This window comes from Equus asinus, chromosome 9 (genome assembly GCF_041296235.1).
Source record: "Equus asinus isolate D_3611 breed Donkey chromosome 9, EquAss-T2T_v2, whole genome shotgun sequence".
NCBI lineage: Eukaryota > Metazoa > Chordata > Mammalia > Perissodactyla > Equidae > Equus > Equus asinus.
This window is the reverse complement of record NC_091798.1, coordinates 24,452,812-24,471,071: the sequence shown is the minus strand read 5'-3', so window position 1 is coordinate 24,471,071 and position 18,260 is coordinate 24,452,812. Positions and strand designations below refer to the sequence as shown.

Genomic DNA, 18,260 nt, shown 5'->3' with positions numbered 1-18,260 from the left:
GTTAGGTTACATGACAAAAGGAAAGTAAGGTAGAAGATGGAATTACGTTTGCTAATAAGATGACCTTAAAATATGGGGATAATTTTAGATAATCTAAGCAGGTTCAGGGTAATCTCAAGGGTCCCCTTAAATATGTAAGGGGGAAGCAGAAGCAGAGGTTACAGTTGTATGGATGAGAGAACTTGACCTGCTGCTGTTGGCTTTGAAGATGGAGGAAGAGGGCCACTAGTCAAGGAATGCGGGTTGTCCTAGAAGCTGGAAACGGCAAGGAAACACATTCCGCCCTAGAGATCTTCCAGAAAGGAATGTAACCCTTCTCACATCTTGGTTTTAGCCCAATGAGACCCATTTTGGACCTCTGAACTAGAGAACGGTGAGAGAAAAAAATTTGTGAGCCACTAAGTTTGTGATAATTTATTACTGCAGCAACAGAAAACTAATACACAAGCGGTGCTCATGGGCTCCATGGGCCCATGTTCCCACCCTTTGTGCTACATGCCTTAACTGTTGGATGGGCTAAACCAGGAACTACAAAGATTAAACTCCAATCCTTCATATCATTTTGAGTTTAAGGGTTTTCATTTCTTCATTTTCAAACCATACAGCAAAGGGTATGTGTATTTTTTACATAGGCCTCTTGGCTTTGTGAATTTCGAAAGGATGTGGTTATGGCCTTTGACATCAGAGCAGAGGCTCCGCAATGTTGACTGAACATTGATAGAAAGATAACGTTGGAGGCAAGTTGCCTTTGAACAACGCTCTGAAGATCAACTGCCTCCCCATCGCATTCCTTGTGCCGAAGCTGTTTCCTCTGGTTGTGCTAAGGGGTGATGCCCTGGGCGCATCACTTTTCAAGAATTGGATCATGAACAACTTTATCCTCCTGGAAGAACAGCTAATTAAGAAATCCCAACAAAAGAGAAGAACTTCTCCCTCGAACTTTAAAGTCCGTTTCTTTGTTTTAACCAAAACCAGCCTGGCGTACTTTGAGGATCGTCATGGGGTATGTGAGCACTTTGTTTCTCTTTTTTTTAAACAATATTTTATATTTAGACTGCGCTGAATCCATAGAATAAAATAAGAACACAGGGAACACGTGCATGCTTGTTATAACACCTAAAAAGTACAGTAAGAGTAATCAGAAGAGAAATGTGCAAAAAAGTCAAGAGATGAGGTGGTTGTATTAGGTGATTTCAGTTCTAAAATCTGTAAAAGAGTAAGTTTAATATTTATTAGCTTCCCCTCCCCTGAAAGTTTAATTTTGAATTATAATATTTCATGTGGCAAATGTTATGATTGGATAGGATTTGAATTTCATTCGAAATATACTGCGTTTTATGGAACATAGATTAATAAAATATTAGCATTCACTGGGAGCTAAGGGATGATCTAGCCCAGTTTGCTTAATTTATAGTGGATGAAACTGGTACTTACAATGGTTCAGTGATGGGTCCAGAGTCAACATTTTTACGAATTAAATTCTATTTGTCTCAATGGTCACCGCTCACTTAATAACTTAGAATAATATTCCCTGGGCATTTAATTGTCTAAAATTTGCAAGGCGCGGTGGTAAACCTCTTCATCCCTTGGAGAACTTCCCAGGAGACTAGAGTTACCACGTACAAAGTGTTATGCAGTACAGACCTGGTTCTTATCCAGATGATTACAGCTGCTAAGCTAGGTCAGTTTTTTTTATGTAACTAAATATATTCTTATGTTCCATAACATCAGTAAGAATAAGAGCAACATGAATAATCATGACAATGTAGTTTGGTACAAAAAGCACTGAGCAAGGGGTCAGAGACCAACTCGTTTTCTCTCTAGGTGAGTTATCCTGGGCAAATGTTTCTACCTTCTGTGTCAGTTTCTTTCTTTATAAAATGAAAGGACTGGAAATACCACCTACAATACTTATTTCTTCTTTACAACTCTTTTGTTTCTATAAAATAGCACTTGTTTAGCCCTTCTCGCAATTATTCAAAGCACAATGACTTCATAGTGTATCATTGTATTGTTTTTCTGTCAGTAGGGTAGAAGGGCAAGAGTTTTCACCTGTATTTTACTGAAGGGGAAATAACATTAGGTGCTAGATGATCACTTAGAGACAAAGGCACTCAATTCCTTGTTGGGATCTGACTTAGTGGGTGTGGGTGTGATTTTGTAGACACTCTTTAGAGAGCCAGGCTTTGAACCGTTCAGTGGAATGGAGTCCTGAGTGAAACCAGGCTGGCTGTGAACTCTGTGGGTGCCTGGTTTTTTAAGTTGCAAGTGAAATAGTACTGCCTGTTCTTTAGAGGTGAAAAGACGTGCTTAGAGGTGAAAAGAGACTTCAGCAGCCTCTTACCAAGAACAATCAACCAATCAATCAGAAAGCATATGGAATTACCCATGGGAAAGGCCTCTCTGTTCAGTGCCCCATAAGTATTTGTTGACTAAATTAATAGAGGGCCAGAGGTCACATTCTGAACTTAGAGTATTCATCACGTAGAGCCGATAATCCACATGACATCAGTCCGTTTTTTTCTTTTTATGAATGAGATATTAGAAGTTCGTTTCACATTGAAAGAATAATCATTTTCCTTTAAATATTTTTTTTTTCAAAGCCCATCTTACAGTTTTCACCAACTTGTTTTCCTGACCCAACACAGCATCATCTCATTTAGTTAGTACTGATCATTCCTGAGCAGCATTGCTGTTGGGGAACTGTTTGGTTGTGAATTCAGTACCATCTTATCTGCAAATAATCACACAACCAAATGGTCTTGATTCAGAATTTTGTTGGTTATAATTTGCATGTAGACAATGTTGTGAAGTCACTTTGCTTCTTCATTTGAATGTTACGAAAAATTCCAGGACAATTAATTTATTCTGGGGAGCCCTGAGCTATAGTTTTTAAGATTTCCATGTGGGATATAGTGGATATATGATATTCAAACATCAAATTTCCCATTTTCTAATGCCCATAGCTTATATTCACAAATAACATTTTAAGTCATTACTTTAGATATTATAGAAATTTATTTGTTAAAAGTTTATCTGAGGTCATTGAGAAGGGTAAGATATGTGAGTTATCATGGTTTATGTCCTATGTATGTTCCATTGTTTAGGGCCATCAATTTGCACATGAGTGCCTTGTGCACCGCCCGTAAATAAGAATAGCATTACACTTGTGGGAATAAACTTTTTATTTCGAAATTAAAGCCTCAGCTTTCCCATCTGTACAATGGATATAATAATAGTACTCACTTTGTGGGAAGATGGTAAAGCTTAACAGAATGTATTTAGACTGAACTATTTGAATTTACCATTTGGTAGATCAAAAAAGGCCAGATATTGCCAATTTCGTATAGTTCAACTTAATATATAAAGTACTTAGCATGAGTCCTATCAACTAGTCAAATTTAGCTCTTATTTGTATCACTATAATATCTCTGAAGGAGCTAACAGGGTGGCATAGCACATTTAATTTCAAATGAAGGGAAACATTAAAGGATTCTTCAAAGTCAGGCAAACATCAGGGTCCTGGTTCCTTCTATTCTGTGGCTAAATACAAGTCTGTGGGGAGAGATATACAAGCATCATGAAGTGTCTGATGCTGGGCCATCCTTGGCCCCTCTTGGGGGTCTCAGCTTCTTCTTCTTTTTCCTCATTTGCAAAATTATGTTCCTTGCAGCTCTAAAATTCTGTAAATTTATGACAGCATATGAAAAATAATTCTTTTACCTATTCAGGAACAAACTTTGTAGATCTGCAAATTAAGTATGTTTTTTCTGACTTTAGATATCCATGCCTATTGTCATTATCATCCTGACTGAGCCTCTCATTTTAACATGGATTTAATTCTATGTCAGATGCCTATTTCCTCTACTGGGATATGGCAGTGTTTTCAGGGGGGCCAGGCAGCTGCTTCATCCCGCTGGACCAGTGGGCCAGAAAGAAGCACAGAGCGAGCATGTGGTGGCTCACACGCAGGCATGATTTCAGATGCTCCCTTGTGCCTGCCAATTTCTTTACAAAGTGGTCCCTGATGCCTGGCATTCTTTAACAAAAAACAGTGAGAGATTAGGGCCCGGTAGCGTGCTGGTACATGTTTAACAACCATTGTAGTGTAGTGGCAGTAGAGAGTGTTGGGGAACCCTGATTCGCAGTGTTTGCCAATTTCTCTGGTGTAAATATTCCCATGATAGCCAAGTTCAAACTACCAACATGATACGTACTGCTCACAAAATTCCTGAAAATTTTAGAATCAGTTCTCATGGGCCAGTACAAACTGACTCCAGCACACCACTGGCAGCTTAAGTACAAATTATCTCTGGAGAGATAGTTGCCGACTAAGCAACGTGCTTAGTTGCACGTGACGGATATCAGATCCTTTTCAGTAGGGGGAAAGAGAGAAATGGAGGGCCTTGGGCTGGTTGAGTAGGGAGGGGACAGAAGGGGCAGCCTAGATGGAGACAAGCATCACAAATTGGTGAGGCCAGCGTAGCCAACTAGAGCTGGATTCAAATGCTGCCTCTGTCACTTTCTAGATATAGGACCTCAGGCAAGATACTGAACCTCTTTAAGCTTCTGTTTCCTCTTTGTAAAGTAAGAACCCCAATACTACCTACCTCAAGCAATGTTGCGTACTTCATGAGAAAAGAATGTTATAAGCTTGGCCCTAATAGTACCATCTCTATCTTCTGAAAGGCCCTTGGGAGAACTGGAAAGGTTTCCCTATTTTCATGATTTGACACGTTGGGAATCAAGTTTTCTGTGCCCACCATGGTGTGGGAGCCATTACCATTTACGTGGGGCAGGATAAACAGTCAAGATCATCATTCTAGTCAGTGTCCAGTTGAGGGTCTCCACTCATCATGGACTCTTCCCTTTAGCCTACAGTCTCTTGCAGCATGCATCCTTCCTAAATTAAAGACGGCAGGTGAGGAGATGGTCCCCTTTCCTGGCTTTTGGAAGCATCATTGCATAGTGGTCAAAAACACAGCTTTTGGTATCAGACAGATCTGGGTCAAAAACTAGCTCCATTCCTTAAGATCTGTGTGGCTTTGCATGAGTCGCTTAATGCTATGTGAACCTCTATAAATAATAGCTCTATAAAGCTATTTACATTTTTTACAATGATTAAACTTTGTTTCTTGATCTTGTGTCCTTTTAATGAGATGGATGTCACTATTATCCTAATAATAATAGTAACCAATATTTCCTAAGCACTTACTGTGTTTCAGTCACTGTGCTATATGTGGATTATTTCATCTAATCCTTACAACCACCCTGTAAATTAGGAACTATTATTACCCTAATCTACAGAGCAGGTAACTGAGGCAAAGAGAATTTAAACAACTTGCATGGGGAGAGTTTATATAACTCCCATATGTCTCCAGAGCCTACACAGCTTCCCTACTAAATGGTGCTTATTACTATTGGCAGTTGTTACTCATAGGTAATTGGAGACTCTTCTGGGTTGTAGCAAAGTGTGCAATGCCTACTTACTCTAAAGTCCTCCTGTAAAAGGTGGTCCTGAAAACCAGCATCTCATGCCACCTGGGTCTTCCACAATGAAGTATGTTATGAGTCTATCATTTCCACGTCCACTCCAGGAGAGATCTTTGTCTTCATTCACGTCGGGGAGCCCCACTATGTGCCCAAAAAGAAATGAGAGCCTTGGCAACTTTGCCTCCTAAAGTTCCTCTAGAATCTGTCCACTTCTCTCCATTTCCTACAGTCACCTTCCTCATGAAAGCTGCCAGCAGCTCTCACTTGGGACTGCCACCATTCCTAATGGTCTCCCTGCACCCACTCTACCCTAGTCCACCACCACTCCATTCCCCACATAGCAGCCAATGTGAGCTTGTCACATGGTGACTGTGATCTTGTCCTGACGACCTTCATCGGGAGCTGACACGTCCCTTCAGCAGTTCTCCCTTTGCCCTGAGGGTGGACACCAGAATCTATCACATGGTCTCCTCCATCTCAGCTCACGTCCCTTTTTCTTCCATCTCTCTGGGCTCCAATCACACAAGGTTTTCTTCAACTTTAAGGCCTCCATTTTAAATGTCACTTACTTGGGGAAGCCTTCCTTGATTTCCCTAGACTAGATCATCTCCTCTTGTTATACTCTGTCATAGCAACATGTACCCTTTCTTCAGAGCACATGCCAAATTTGTAATTACCCATTTATTAATATGATTATTGTACTGATGTAATTCTCCACCCCACCCTCCATAAGACTGTAAGTTTTCTGAGGGCTGGCACCCAGCTTGCTAAAGATGGCATCACCAATGTCTAGGACAGTGCCCGGCACATTCTTATTCATTATTCGTGGAAGGAAGAAAACGCGAGAGAGAAGAAGGGGAAAGAGGAAAGAAATGAGGTATAGATACAGTTGGAGAGGTTGAAGTTGCACAAATGAACCCCTAACAGAACAAGGCTCAATGTCAAAAGAGCAGAGAACAAAGCAAGTGATATGGGACTTCAAACAGGAGATTCCTGGGTGTGCGAGTAAGTAAATAAGACTTCCTGGAGGCAGCAGTTCATCCTAGCCTTGAACAAGGAAAAGGAGGATTCAGGTGGTTGGAATTTTAAGAGTTGGGCCAGAGAGGCACATATAGGAACCAAGTGGTGGACCAGCCCCCCAGCACCCTCCCCCCACCCCAGTTTCTTTAGGAGAACCATGTAACTCTGTTCTCTTTTTTCCTCCACTCTGCCTTACCCTTCCTTCCTTCCCTTTAAGAGCTAAACCCTTTGTAGATAATATTCTTAAAGCTACCTGAGCATTTTTGCTTGAGACTTTCATCAGTCTTGATCTCTGTGCACTTCATTCCTACGGGACTGAACTGCCTTCTAGCTAGGCTCCCACTGATGCTTGAGGCTCCATATGATCTGTTATCTACACAACAGCTTGAATGAACTTTTAAAATGATAAGTCAGATATTACTCCCTACTTTAAAGCCATCTGTGGCTGTTTAGAAGAGTATTTAAATAAATTCTCAACTATGGGCTTACAAGACTCTTCATTCAGTGGTTCACACTTGCATTTCCAATCTCATTTCTCACCACGCTCCCTTTATCCATCAGGCTTCTAGCACATCTGCCTTCTTTCTGAACCTTGAACACCCCAAGCTCCTGCTCCCCCTGGGGCCTTTGCACAAGGTCAGGACTAGGGTGAGGCAAGTGAGATGCATACTTAAGGGAGTGATCACACTCAGGGTCCTGCAAGTGTAGGGTCTTTGCATTAGTTGTTCCCACTGTCTGGAATACCCTAGATTTTTGCAGGATTGTTTCTTTTTTATTTCTCATCTCTTCAAATATTTTCCAGGATCCTCTTTTTTTTTTTTTTTTGGCATATAGATACTTCAATACATCAGTATCTGCACTTGTTTATTGGGTTTATTAGCATGCTTCCTTGTCTGTACATCCACTGGGAGATCAGTTCCATGAGAGCAGGGGTCTTGGCTGCCTTCCTCATCACTGTATCACCAACATCTAGAACAGTGTGAGGCACATAGCAGGTGGTCATTAAGTACCCAGTGAATGAGTGAAGTTCACATAACTCAAATTGAATTCAGAAGAGCATCTGGGAGCTAAAAATGTGGGCCTTGTCTAGCCTGGAAAAGAAAAGTAAGGATGCAATGTAGGCCATTCAAGGCCAAAAATGTTCTGTTTCAATGTCTGCCATAATGGAGTTTCTTCATAAATTGATTTTTGCCTGTGTGATGTGACATTGATATTTTATGGAGAAAGCCATTGGATAGAGAATTTTTGTTTTAGAGGCAAATACTAAAATTAGATTTGGTACCTATTGCTCAGGGACTGGTGAATCCATTAATCAGTTTCCACAGTAAAAATAGGCCACAGAGCAAAACTATGAATGTGAGGATTTAGTTTCTGATTCAACCTGGAACAAAGGCTTAACTGGAAAGCAGAAGAGCTCAGTTTCATAAACTATGAGATCCATGTGAAACAAGACATCTTCACATCAAACTCAGAAACGCACCTCACAGTAAACTATTCTAAAGCTCTTCTCAAATTTTCATGGGCCAAATAGAAAATCCTCACCCTGGCCCCAATTTCCTTAACCAACTAGGAACAATTCCTTCCATTCCATGAGTTTTTTAGTCCTATTGGAAAGAGGAGATCTTCCAGGACCTAATTTTCATCCAGAGGTCAGTCTGGGTTCACCATCATGACACCGGGGGCCTCACTTAAAGTGATCCAGAGAAGGAAATCAAACTCTAAAATGGTTTCCCAAGCATATAAAATTTCCATTTTAGATCAAATGTCTGCTCAGTTCCTTGAAATTTCAGTAAAAGTTGTCAATATTTTAATAGAATAAGAACTTGGTCCAAAGACTTATGTTGCCATATAATTCCCGTTAAGCTAAGGTTATTTATAAGTAGGCTTCTCATTACATTTCCTTTTTAAATATTTCCAAAGTCACAGAAACTATATCTTCTTGTTATAAGAAAAATCAAATGTATGACTTACCCCCCCCAAAACTGCATATCTTTTTGCCAAAGCTTTTTTTTATTATTTTTTTAACCTAACACTGTATCGAGGAAATGTTTCTATATTGGTATATTTAGACCTATTCATTTGTTCAGCAAACATTTCTTGAGCACCTAGTATGTGCCAGGCTCTGTGCTACATGGTAGGAATACAGTGGAAAATGATAGAGACAAGATGTCTGTCTTCATAAGCTTACGTGTTAGTGGAGGATACAAATGCGTGGGGCAGATATAAACTGTAGTAGGCTCTGTGGAAAGACTAAGCAGTAGCTAGGGCTGAGTTGGGAAGAAGGGTGTGAAGAGAAGGAACTAACATCTAGGCTGAGGCGTGAAGGATGAGAAAGAGCCAAGCAAGTGAAGAAATGGGAAGGGCATTTCAAGCAGAGGGAACCGCAAAAGTCAAGACCCTGAGGTAGGAAAAGGTTTGGCCTGTGTGAAGGACAGAGTCTTGGACATACAGAGTTCAAGAGAGGGATTCTTGCTGACATCGTATGGCACCCCTCTTCCAGGGATACTTTGTCCAGAATCATCCTACTCCACGTTTTGGTGGAAAAATGCCTGGTGTATACCCTGCCTCCGGCCCAACACTGAGCTCAGGCAGCTTTTAGCAGCAAAGACTGAAAACAAGTTAGAATCAGGTTAAATCCACTTTGATGAATCTCAAGAGACAGCAACAAATCTTCACATCCCCATACTGTTAAAAAAATCAATGAAACAATTGCACCCAAAATGTTCGTCGTTACTCTTTTGTCTAAAGACATCAATTTAGTGTCTCTGCGAGAGTGATCTTTTCTCTCATGCAGACGTAAATTTCACGTCGTTATAATCACAATGCATGACAATTTTCTATTCTACTTTTTTCATTTATTCTTTTGTAGATGAATTTCCATATATCTACATGGCCTCCAAAGTAATCATTTTCTCATACATATGATTTTTTTAATGGTTGAGATGGTTCCTTTCAGAGACATACTCATCTATTTTATGTACTGGAACAAATTGATGAACTTATCTGTTATCTATTCTTCGACATTCAGGTGGTTTTAGGTATAATGAAAACACTGAAAAACAATAGTACACCTAACACAAGACTGTCTCCATTTTAAATCAGCTCCTTAGGATAGAGTACCACACATGGGATAATTGCGTCCTAGGATAAGAACACGCTATGGCCTCTATCATTTGTTGCTGTATCATCTTCCTAAGAGGCTGAAGAAATGCACAGGGCCACAAAAAGTTACCAGAACCATTAGAGATTATGTTTCTAACAAGGAACTAATAAAAACTAAAGAATCTCATTGTTGTGATGATTTTAAAGTAAACTATTTTTATAGGCTCTGAATGTCATGGTGAGAGAGAGGGAAAATATATAATATTTTATACATGGGTAAGATGATTTGATTAAAGTCAGCCTTATATAAATACATAGATGAACCCAGCCACCGCCTACATAGTAGGATTAATGGCTGCCAAAGAGCCTTCTACTATGCAAAATATCAGCCCCCCTATTTGATCATCTTAGGGGGTCTGAAAGGTTCACATGAATGAGCTTTTGGGTTAGATCGTCAAGTGTCCTTATCAAGAAGCAAATGAAATACAGGGCAGGTATCACATAAACCATTTTGATTGTTCCATAGAGATCAGTTCTCACTTTAGGTGGGGCCTAAAAGATGGAAAGTCTCAGAAAGACTGTAATTCTGTAATTCTATAAAAGTGGGATGAGGAGAGGAAACAACAACACGGCCACTTAATAGAATGGAGACCTGGCACTAATTAACCTACGTGACCTTGGTCAGTGTCTTATTCTATGTTGGACTTAGATTTCTCATCCATAATATCAACGGATTGGACTGGATCAGTGGTTTTCTACCTTTCTAAAGCATAGAACACTCTTGTAGTACAAAATTATATGAGTCATCACCATCGCCACACATAAAGCAGATAGAAGTGCTCTGGTTGAAGGGAGAACGTAGAGGCTGCCCAGAACCCTACCCTCTTGGCCTGTCCCTTGATCTGCAGTGATCACCAACGTGCCTTCCAATTCTACAACCTCAGTCTCCCCAGGGTATAAATTTAATTGTAGACATGAAAAGACAAAAGCCAATTTAGAAAAGCATTTCACCTGGAGGTTTCATCTCTAACACAAAAAGTTGGATTGAATGATCTCTAAAGACCCATCCAGCTCAAAAAAGTGCAAACTATGTCATGGTATCTCTCTGCCAATGATATCAGGAATTCACAAATAGATATGGAGATCAGCAAAACATGGAAGGCTTTCCAGGAAGTAATACATCTAAGAGGTAATTAATACCTATGTGACTAATAAGACATGCATGTTGTCAAAATCCAAGCATGACATCAAGAATACAACTTAAGAAGGAAGGCAGTCATTTCAAATGTAACCAACATAAGATAATAGGAGCCCATGGCCCAGGGTTTCTCTGGTTCAGATCCTGGGCGCAGACATGGCACCGCTCATCAGGCCATGCTGAGGCGGCATCCCACATGCCAGAACTAGAAGGACCCACAACTAAAAATGTACAACTACGTACTGGGGGCTTTGGGGAGGAAAAAGAAAAATAAAATCTTTAAAGAGTTCTTGCTGTGCTTCAGGGCACCAGGTTAAGTGCTTTTCATGTAGCATGTCATAAATGTTCACAATAACCACATGCGTGAGGTTCTATCATTAGTCCTGTTTTATCAATGAGAAAGCAGAAGCTTAGAGAAGCTGAGTATCTTTTCCCAGGTCACACATCTGGGACAAATATTAAAAGTTGGATTAAATGTTCTTCAATGGGTATTTTCAGATCTAGCTTGTTTGGGTCTAAGTCTTATAATAGAAACTGTGTTGGCTGATAAGGGAAAGTTGGGGCAAGGATTCGTTGACGAGTTTCCAACTGATGGAGGTCCTGAGTGGGGACCAGCACAGGACCCCTGGATGGCAGCACAAACAACATCATTAACAATAACTAGCATCATCACAGGCAGAGGACTGAACATATTCCTATGGATTTTCTTGTGTAATCCTCACAATTCTTTGAAGAAGATAAAAGTCAAGTTCTGTTTTAGAGAGGAAGCGACTGAGACACAGAAGTTAAGCAATGTGCCCAAAGTCACAACAGGATAGTAAGTGTAAAAACAACACCTTGCCTTGGGATGTAGTGATTGCCTTGGGGCGTACTTTGATCCCACACTCATTAGGGTGTCCTTTTCTTGTATCTCTTTGCTTGCCCAAGAAGAATTTACTGTGAGAATTCTCTGAAGAACTGACACAAGCATCTTGGCCGTTGTTTCTTACTGAGAGTCTGGGAATTCACCAGTCCCCTGTGACTTTGCATAGTGTACTTCTGTCCACCTGGACTCTGTAGGCCAACAAAAATGAGCTCCTGAACTTGTAAAGCTGAGCGTCTGATCCTGGGGAAACCTCTGCCAAGAAAAGATGCTGTATAAGCCTCAGCTCTACTTGGTTTATCAGACTAGGTAATCATAATAAGAGCTACCCCTCACTGGGCACCTTCTGGGAATAACATTCTGGGAATCCTATATCCAGAGTGGTAATACAGGGAAGACCACCATGTAAGGGATATCAGCCAGGACCAGGGGCCCAGAAAGTGAGATTGAGGGTACTAACACCAAACCTGGCCCTTTCTCTTAATCCATACTATGGCCAGTTTTATGTACAGTGATTCAATTGTTTCCCAAAATGGGGTACCACTAGGCACAGACAAGATGGTACATATTTTTATACGTTTTTAATTTTGATACGTTTTTAATTTAATAGTTATGTGTTTATTACAATTAATGTTTTAAAAGAGTGTGGGGCCAGCCCAATGGCATAGTAGTTAAGTTCACACACTCTGCTTTGGCAGCCTAGGGTTAGCAGGTTTGGATCCTGGGCGTGGACCTACACACCGCTCAGCATCACGCTGTGGTGGCATCCCACATACTAAATAGAGGAAGATTGGCATGGATGTTAGCTCAGCAACAATCTTCCTCAAGGGCCAGTATTCCTCACCAAAAAAATAAATAAAAACAAAAAAGAGTTTTTAGGAGCCAGCCCAGTCGTGTCATGATTAAGTTCATGTGCTCCCCTTTGGCAGCCTGGGGTTCATGGGTTCACATCCCGGGTGTGGTCCAACACACTGCTCATCAAGCCATGCTGTGGTGGCATCCCACATATTGGCACAGATGTTAGCTCAGCAACAATCTTCCTCAAGCAAAAAGAGGAAGATTGGTAACAAATGTTAGCTCGGGGCCAATCTCCTCACCAGAAAGAGCAAAAGAGTGTTTTTAAACTTATGGTGGTGATCTAAAACTTCCTTTTAAAATAAATTTGTTTAAATGAAAAGGTAAATCAATTTAAAGAATAATATTAAGGACATAATGCCATTTGATGGAAGTAGATTATGGTGGAAATTGCATGTGTGGGTTGCAAACTGAAGCCTGAAACACTGAATCCACAGGATAGCAACATACATCATCATTCATGATTATTTGTTTTTAAATAGTTCAGAAAGTGAAATATAATAACCTTCACCGGACATTTAGAGACACAGAGGGGCATCCACAGAGACCAGGGCACCTAGAGAGGTAAGCACAGAAGAGACATGCAAAAGAGGTCTTCTTGGGCCCCCACGCTCTATCCAGACAGTCTGACTCAGGGGCAAGTGAGCCTGCTGCCCCAAAATGCCTGACCTCAAAATTTCTCTGACTTCAAGAAAAAGCTGTCATAATTCTAAAAAAGTACGTTATAAATCTCAATGACATTAGGTTAGCGCAAAATTTACTTTGCTTTCATCTGTGTTGCAAATTGATATAATTGGTTCACAAAACAGAACTAACTATTGGTAGAATGACCTCTTGCCCCTATGCCTCTGTGCCTGTGGGACTGCAGTTCTGTTTATTAATAGCTACTTTTGTTAGGCAAATCTTCTGCAAAATGTAGATTAATTTTTTAAACAATTCTTGAATATATAGAGGCCAGCCCAGTGGCTCAGTGGTTCAGTTTGCATGTTCCGCTTCGGTGGCCCAGGGTTTGCTGGTTCATAACCTGGGTGCGGACCTATGCACCACTTGTCAAGCCATGCTGTGGCAGGCATCCCACATATAAAGTAGAGGACGATGGGCACGGATGTTAGCTCAGAGCCAGTCTTCCTCAGCAGAAAGAGGAGGATTGGTAGCAGATGTTAGCTCTGGACTGATCTTCCTCAAAAAAAAATTCTTGAATATATTATACATTCACATAATTTTTTTAAAAACAGTTAGAAAATGTTCTGCAGTGGCCAATCTCCCACCCTTGTTCTAAGCCACACCACTTCCTTGCCTGAAAGCAACCAATATAATTTTCTTAACAGTTCTTCCCATGATACTTTATGCATGTATACACAAATGCAAATAAACGTTCTTCTTTCCTTCCTTTTTATACAATGGCAGCATACACAACACACATTTCTTAGCCTTTCTTTTGATTGGTTAGCAATACTTCTTGGAGATCAAATCCATAACATGTATACATGTTACGTATACATGTATACACAAGGAGTTTATTCATTCTTTTTGTATGGTTGCATAATATTTCGTTGTATGGATAAAAATTTTATCTTGATGGACGATTAGTCTCTTTCCAAATTTTTCTGTCATTACAAATAACAGAGAGTGAATAACCTTGTGGGTTTGTCGCTGTTTACATGTACAAGCATGTCTGTAACAGGGGTTCTCAACCAGGGGTGATTCTGCCCATCACTGGCAATGTCTGGAGAAAAGTTTCGTTGTTATAACTGGGGAGGAGGGTGCTACTGGTATTTGTGGGTAGAGCCAGAGATGTTGCTAAGCCTATTAAGACGCACAGGACAAGCCCACAACAAAGAATTATCCAGCCCAAAATGTAATAGTGCCAAGGTTGAAGTCCTGGTTTATAGAAAACATTTCAAGAAGTGAAATTGCTGTGTCAAAGGATATTTGCATCTGCTATTTCGTTGAACACAACCAAGTTATTCTCCACATAATTTGTAGCAATAAACATTCCCCAGGGCCACATGTGACATGCTCCTTTTCTCAAAACCTTGCCAATGTCGTTATCACGTTTTGATCTTTGCAAGTCTCATAGGTTTTAAAAAATGGTATCTCAATAATTCAGTTGCATTTCTGTTATTGTAGTGAGTTTGAGCTTCTTTTCATAGCTTTTTATCTGTTAGCTAAACCTTTTGTGCAGACTAGTTTTAACTTACTTTTCAATTGTCGAGAGATTTTTATCCACCTGCCAATCATTCCGGAAATCTTATTCAAATCATTTTTATTAAGAGTTTTGTCACAGGATCCCCAAATATCACTTTCTGCTGCACACTTGTTCTAACCTGCTGTTCCGTCAATCAACCAATTACAAATATTAATTGACCATCACCTCCGTACAAGGAATTACCTCCTGAAATGCAATCAAGTGTTATTAATTTACATGTTTTGGCTACTGGCTCTTCAGTGCTTGAAAGGGAGATACAAAAATATATTCTTTCAAACTCATTAAAAATCTCATATGCCCTATTCCAGAAAGAAAGAGGGCTTTGAAAAAGCTTCACCGACCAAAAACACTGAAAGACACAATGTGTAAGGCACCTTGGGGATCTGCTTCGTACCGGCGTATAGCAGTTAGTTCCTACTCTTAATTTCCTTTTCTCTCTGCCCACTTTTGTAAGCAAATTTAACCAAACATGCTTTTTTTCAGGCTAGGATCACTAATACCTTTATTTAACATGAATGAGGCTTGGAAATTATTCCTAAATTATTGCTGCACTTCGAAGGTAAATATACCCATATAAAAGCACACTGAGTTGCTTTATTAGCATCTATGAAGAAAATGGCTATCACTCAGGAAGAACCTGAGAGGAGCTGTCACAACATTGAACCTCCGTGCAGGAGACAAGTGCTGCCTGGCTGCCACTTATTGCTAATAAGGTATGAGGTTACGAGGGCAAGGAGCTGCATCGTTTACACAGCCAGCGTTTGCTGTGTATCCCTTGACCCTCTCCCACAGTCGTCTGCCAAAGCTGTATTACAGTGTGGTGTTCCCAAAATTTCTGACTGCTTTAAAATATTATTTCCATTTTTCTGCTTAGTAAGTTTACATGCTCACTCTAAAAACTTCCAAAGTTATAGAAATATATAATTTACACTGTGAAAGTCTGCCATAGGGTCATCCGCAAGGAAGAGTCAGTGTAGCAGTGTTCCCTCTTGTACCACTTCCTTGAATATTGCATGCACTATTATGTATTTTATTCTCTCTTTTTCCAAAATTGAGACGATGCTCCATCTATTGCTCTAAACCTGCTTTTTACATTATATATATATATATACTTTTTTGTCCCTCCATATAGACTGACTTTACTCTGTTAATGGCTACGGAGTAGTCACAGAATAGATGAACCTTAACTAAATTAACCATTTATCCATTATTGATGGATATTTAGATTTCCCTAGGATTTTTAGTAAATAAATAATGCCAGTATGAACATCCTTTTTCCTACATCTTTATACTTTTTGAACAAATGTTTCCATAGGATAAATCCTATAAGGGAAATGTATTCATCTATTTTTAGTAAACTGTTTTTAAATACAGTAAAAGAAATGCATGTTCATGGTAAGACAGTGAAACAGTTTTAAAGGATATGAGGTGAAAAGAGAACCTTTCTTCATATTTCCCACTCCCAAACCCCAGAACCACTCCCAAGAGTATCTGTTCTTCATAATTTCTTGTGAAAATACGTTTGTAATTTTAAGACAGGATCCCAAATTGCCCTCTGAAAACCGTATGAGAGTATAGCTCTTTTTCTTTTCTTTCTCTTTCTTCTTTTTTTGTAAAATCTTCACTTTTTTCTGTCGGGTAGTCAGGGTACTACTATTGACAAAATGGCAGGCTGAAAGAACACTAAGTGTTTTCCCCACAGCACGATCAGCCCCATCGTAAACCGCAGTGTGAAAACTCTGAGGTAAGGAAAGCCAGTCAACTCTGGTTTCGCTCTGACTAAGAGGTCTTGTGGAAAAGAGGAAAGAAAAGAAGACAGGTGTGGGATGCATCATAGTTTCCTGATTTTAAGTCGTTCTAGGAGCCTCAAAGTCTGCTACCTTAGCTCCAGATCTTCCCAGAACCTCAAAGTTTAGTGAAAGTACGTCCAGGTAAAGATGGGCTGGGGGAGGGGAGGAACCAGCAATAGCCAATTACAAATCACACTGGTGTGTTAGAAGATGCTACTTTTTCCCATAGAGACAATAATGGTCCCTTCTTTATTGGGTATCAAGCAATGTGCTAGGTGCCTTCCTGTAGCTCAGGTCATAATAACCCTGAGCAGCAGCTGTCAGCATCCCCGTTACTACCGAAGAACTGCAAGATTAAGAAGAGCTAAGAGCACTGAGCTCAGAGAACTGAGACAACTTGCCCAGTGTGGCCTGTCATCCTAGGGATTCAAACCATGGCTTTTCCCAGTCCCAAGTATGCATTTTTCTCCCCTGCAGCACAAGGGATCCCTTTATTATGAGACAGAAAACTGAGTTAGGAGCCTGGGAGGAAATTCGTGGGTAACTTCCAGCATGTTTTGCACAGGGGATGAAACTAGAATCCAGGAAGAACCCTAAAACCAATTTTAGAACTGATATTCTGCACCTTGCTAGGGGGAGGGGGAAAAACCCCAAATCGGTCACTTAAGTTTCATCTCATATAATCTCAGTTTTAATTTCAATGTGTCATTGGACAATTTTTAGATCGGTACAATGGCTCTACTGTACCCCAGAAGAGGCAATGAGCAAAATATTTGAAATGCCTTGTTAAAAGAATCATCAGAAAGATTTTCTCATCTTAAAGAGGCTCTGATAAAGGCAGCCTTGGCCACTTTGGCAGTGTGACCCAGGAAAGTCTTAGAGGCATTACACCCCTAGGTGGTTCCCTTTGAAAAGTACTCTCTCAGCTGACGCCTAAAATTCCATTATCAAAGCTCCCTCTTGGCTTAAGTCTCTAATATCTTTCCTAATCATAACTACTCTGAAACAGCCAAGCTTTAAGCTATCAGTAAGTGAAACCTTTGGTGAATGACATTTTGGGGGAAGGTTTTGACAGGACAGGGGGGAGGGGAAGCAGAAAGATAAACCCTCACATTTGACGAAGTGAGAGCAAATGTGACAAATTAGGGAGACCAGGAAATCAGCCCCTTTCATGGTTTTCCCCTGATTTTACAAATAATTGGCAAAATAAACAAATGACTCCGAAATGTCAAAATCACCCGTATCACCAGTTAAAAATTAATGTCGTCTTCCCAAAAGGTTATTCCTGGTTACATATTTGCCCGAAAGAAAATCCCCACAGAAAATGTGGACACATCAAGACAAGAGAACAAGGTCTTATTTTGCAGGCAGCATTTGGAGAAAGAAAGGCAAAGAAATAACACTTGCGTGATTTGTTTATCATTTGAATGATTTTGTTTTGCTAGTAGGTTTATGTAGTTCTTTTAAGTCCTCTAAATTAAACCGATGATTCAGGGACTATTACCAGTCCCACTTTTAGAAAAACAAGGCAACCGAGAAGCTGAGACACTGGCCTCAGCTTTCAGAGCTGGTCAGACGAATGCAGATCTGCCCGACCTGGAAGCTCGTTTCTGTCGCGTTCTGCCTCCCCAGAACAGAAAGCTGAAATTCTGCTGTTCTTCAGAGGGGTGGAGCTGTCTTCTCTCATGGGGATCATACACATAGCTTCTCACTGATATATTGGCCGAGCAG

General features: G+C 40.3%; 1 protein-coding gene across 2 annotated transcripts in view; it reads left to right on the top strand.

The window, feature by feature from the left end:
- The first annotated feature begins 705 nt into the window (after window positions 1-705).
- Window positions 706-18,260, top strand: part of ITK (IL2 inducible T cell kinase) — a 66,283-nt gene continuing 48,728 nt past the window's right edge. For both annotated transcript variants that reach the window (XM_070517157.1, XM_014842706.3), the window contains exon 1: window positions 706-1,003. In XM_070517157.1, coding sequence (XP_070373258.1) covers window positions 866-1,003 — 138 coding nt within the window. In that variant the 5' untranslated portion in view covers window positions 706-865. The remainder of the gene's footprint in view (window positions 1,004-18,260) is intronic.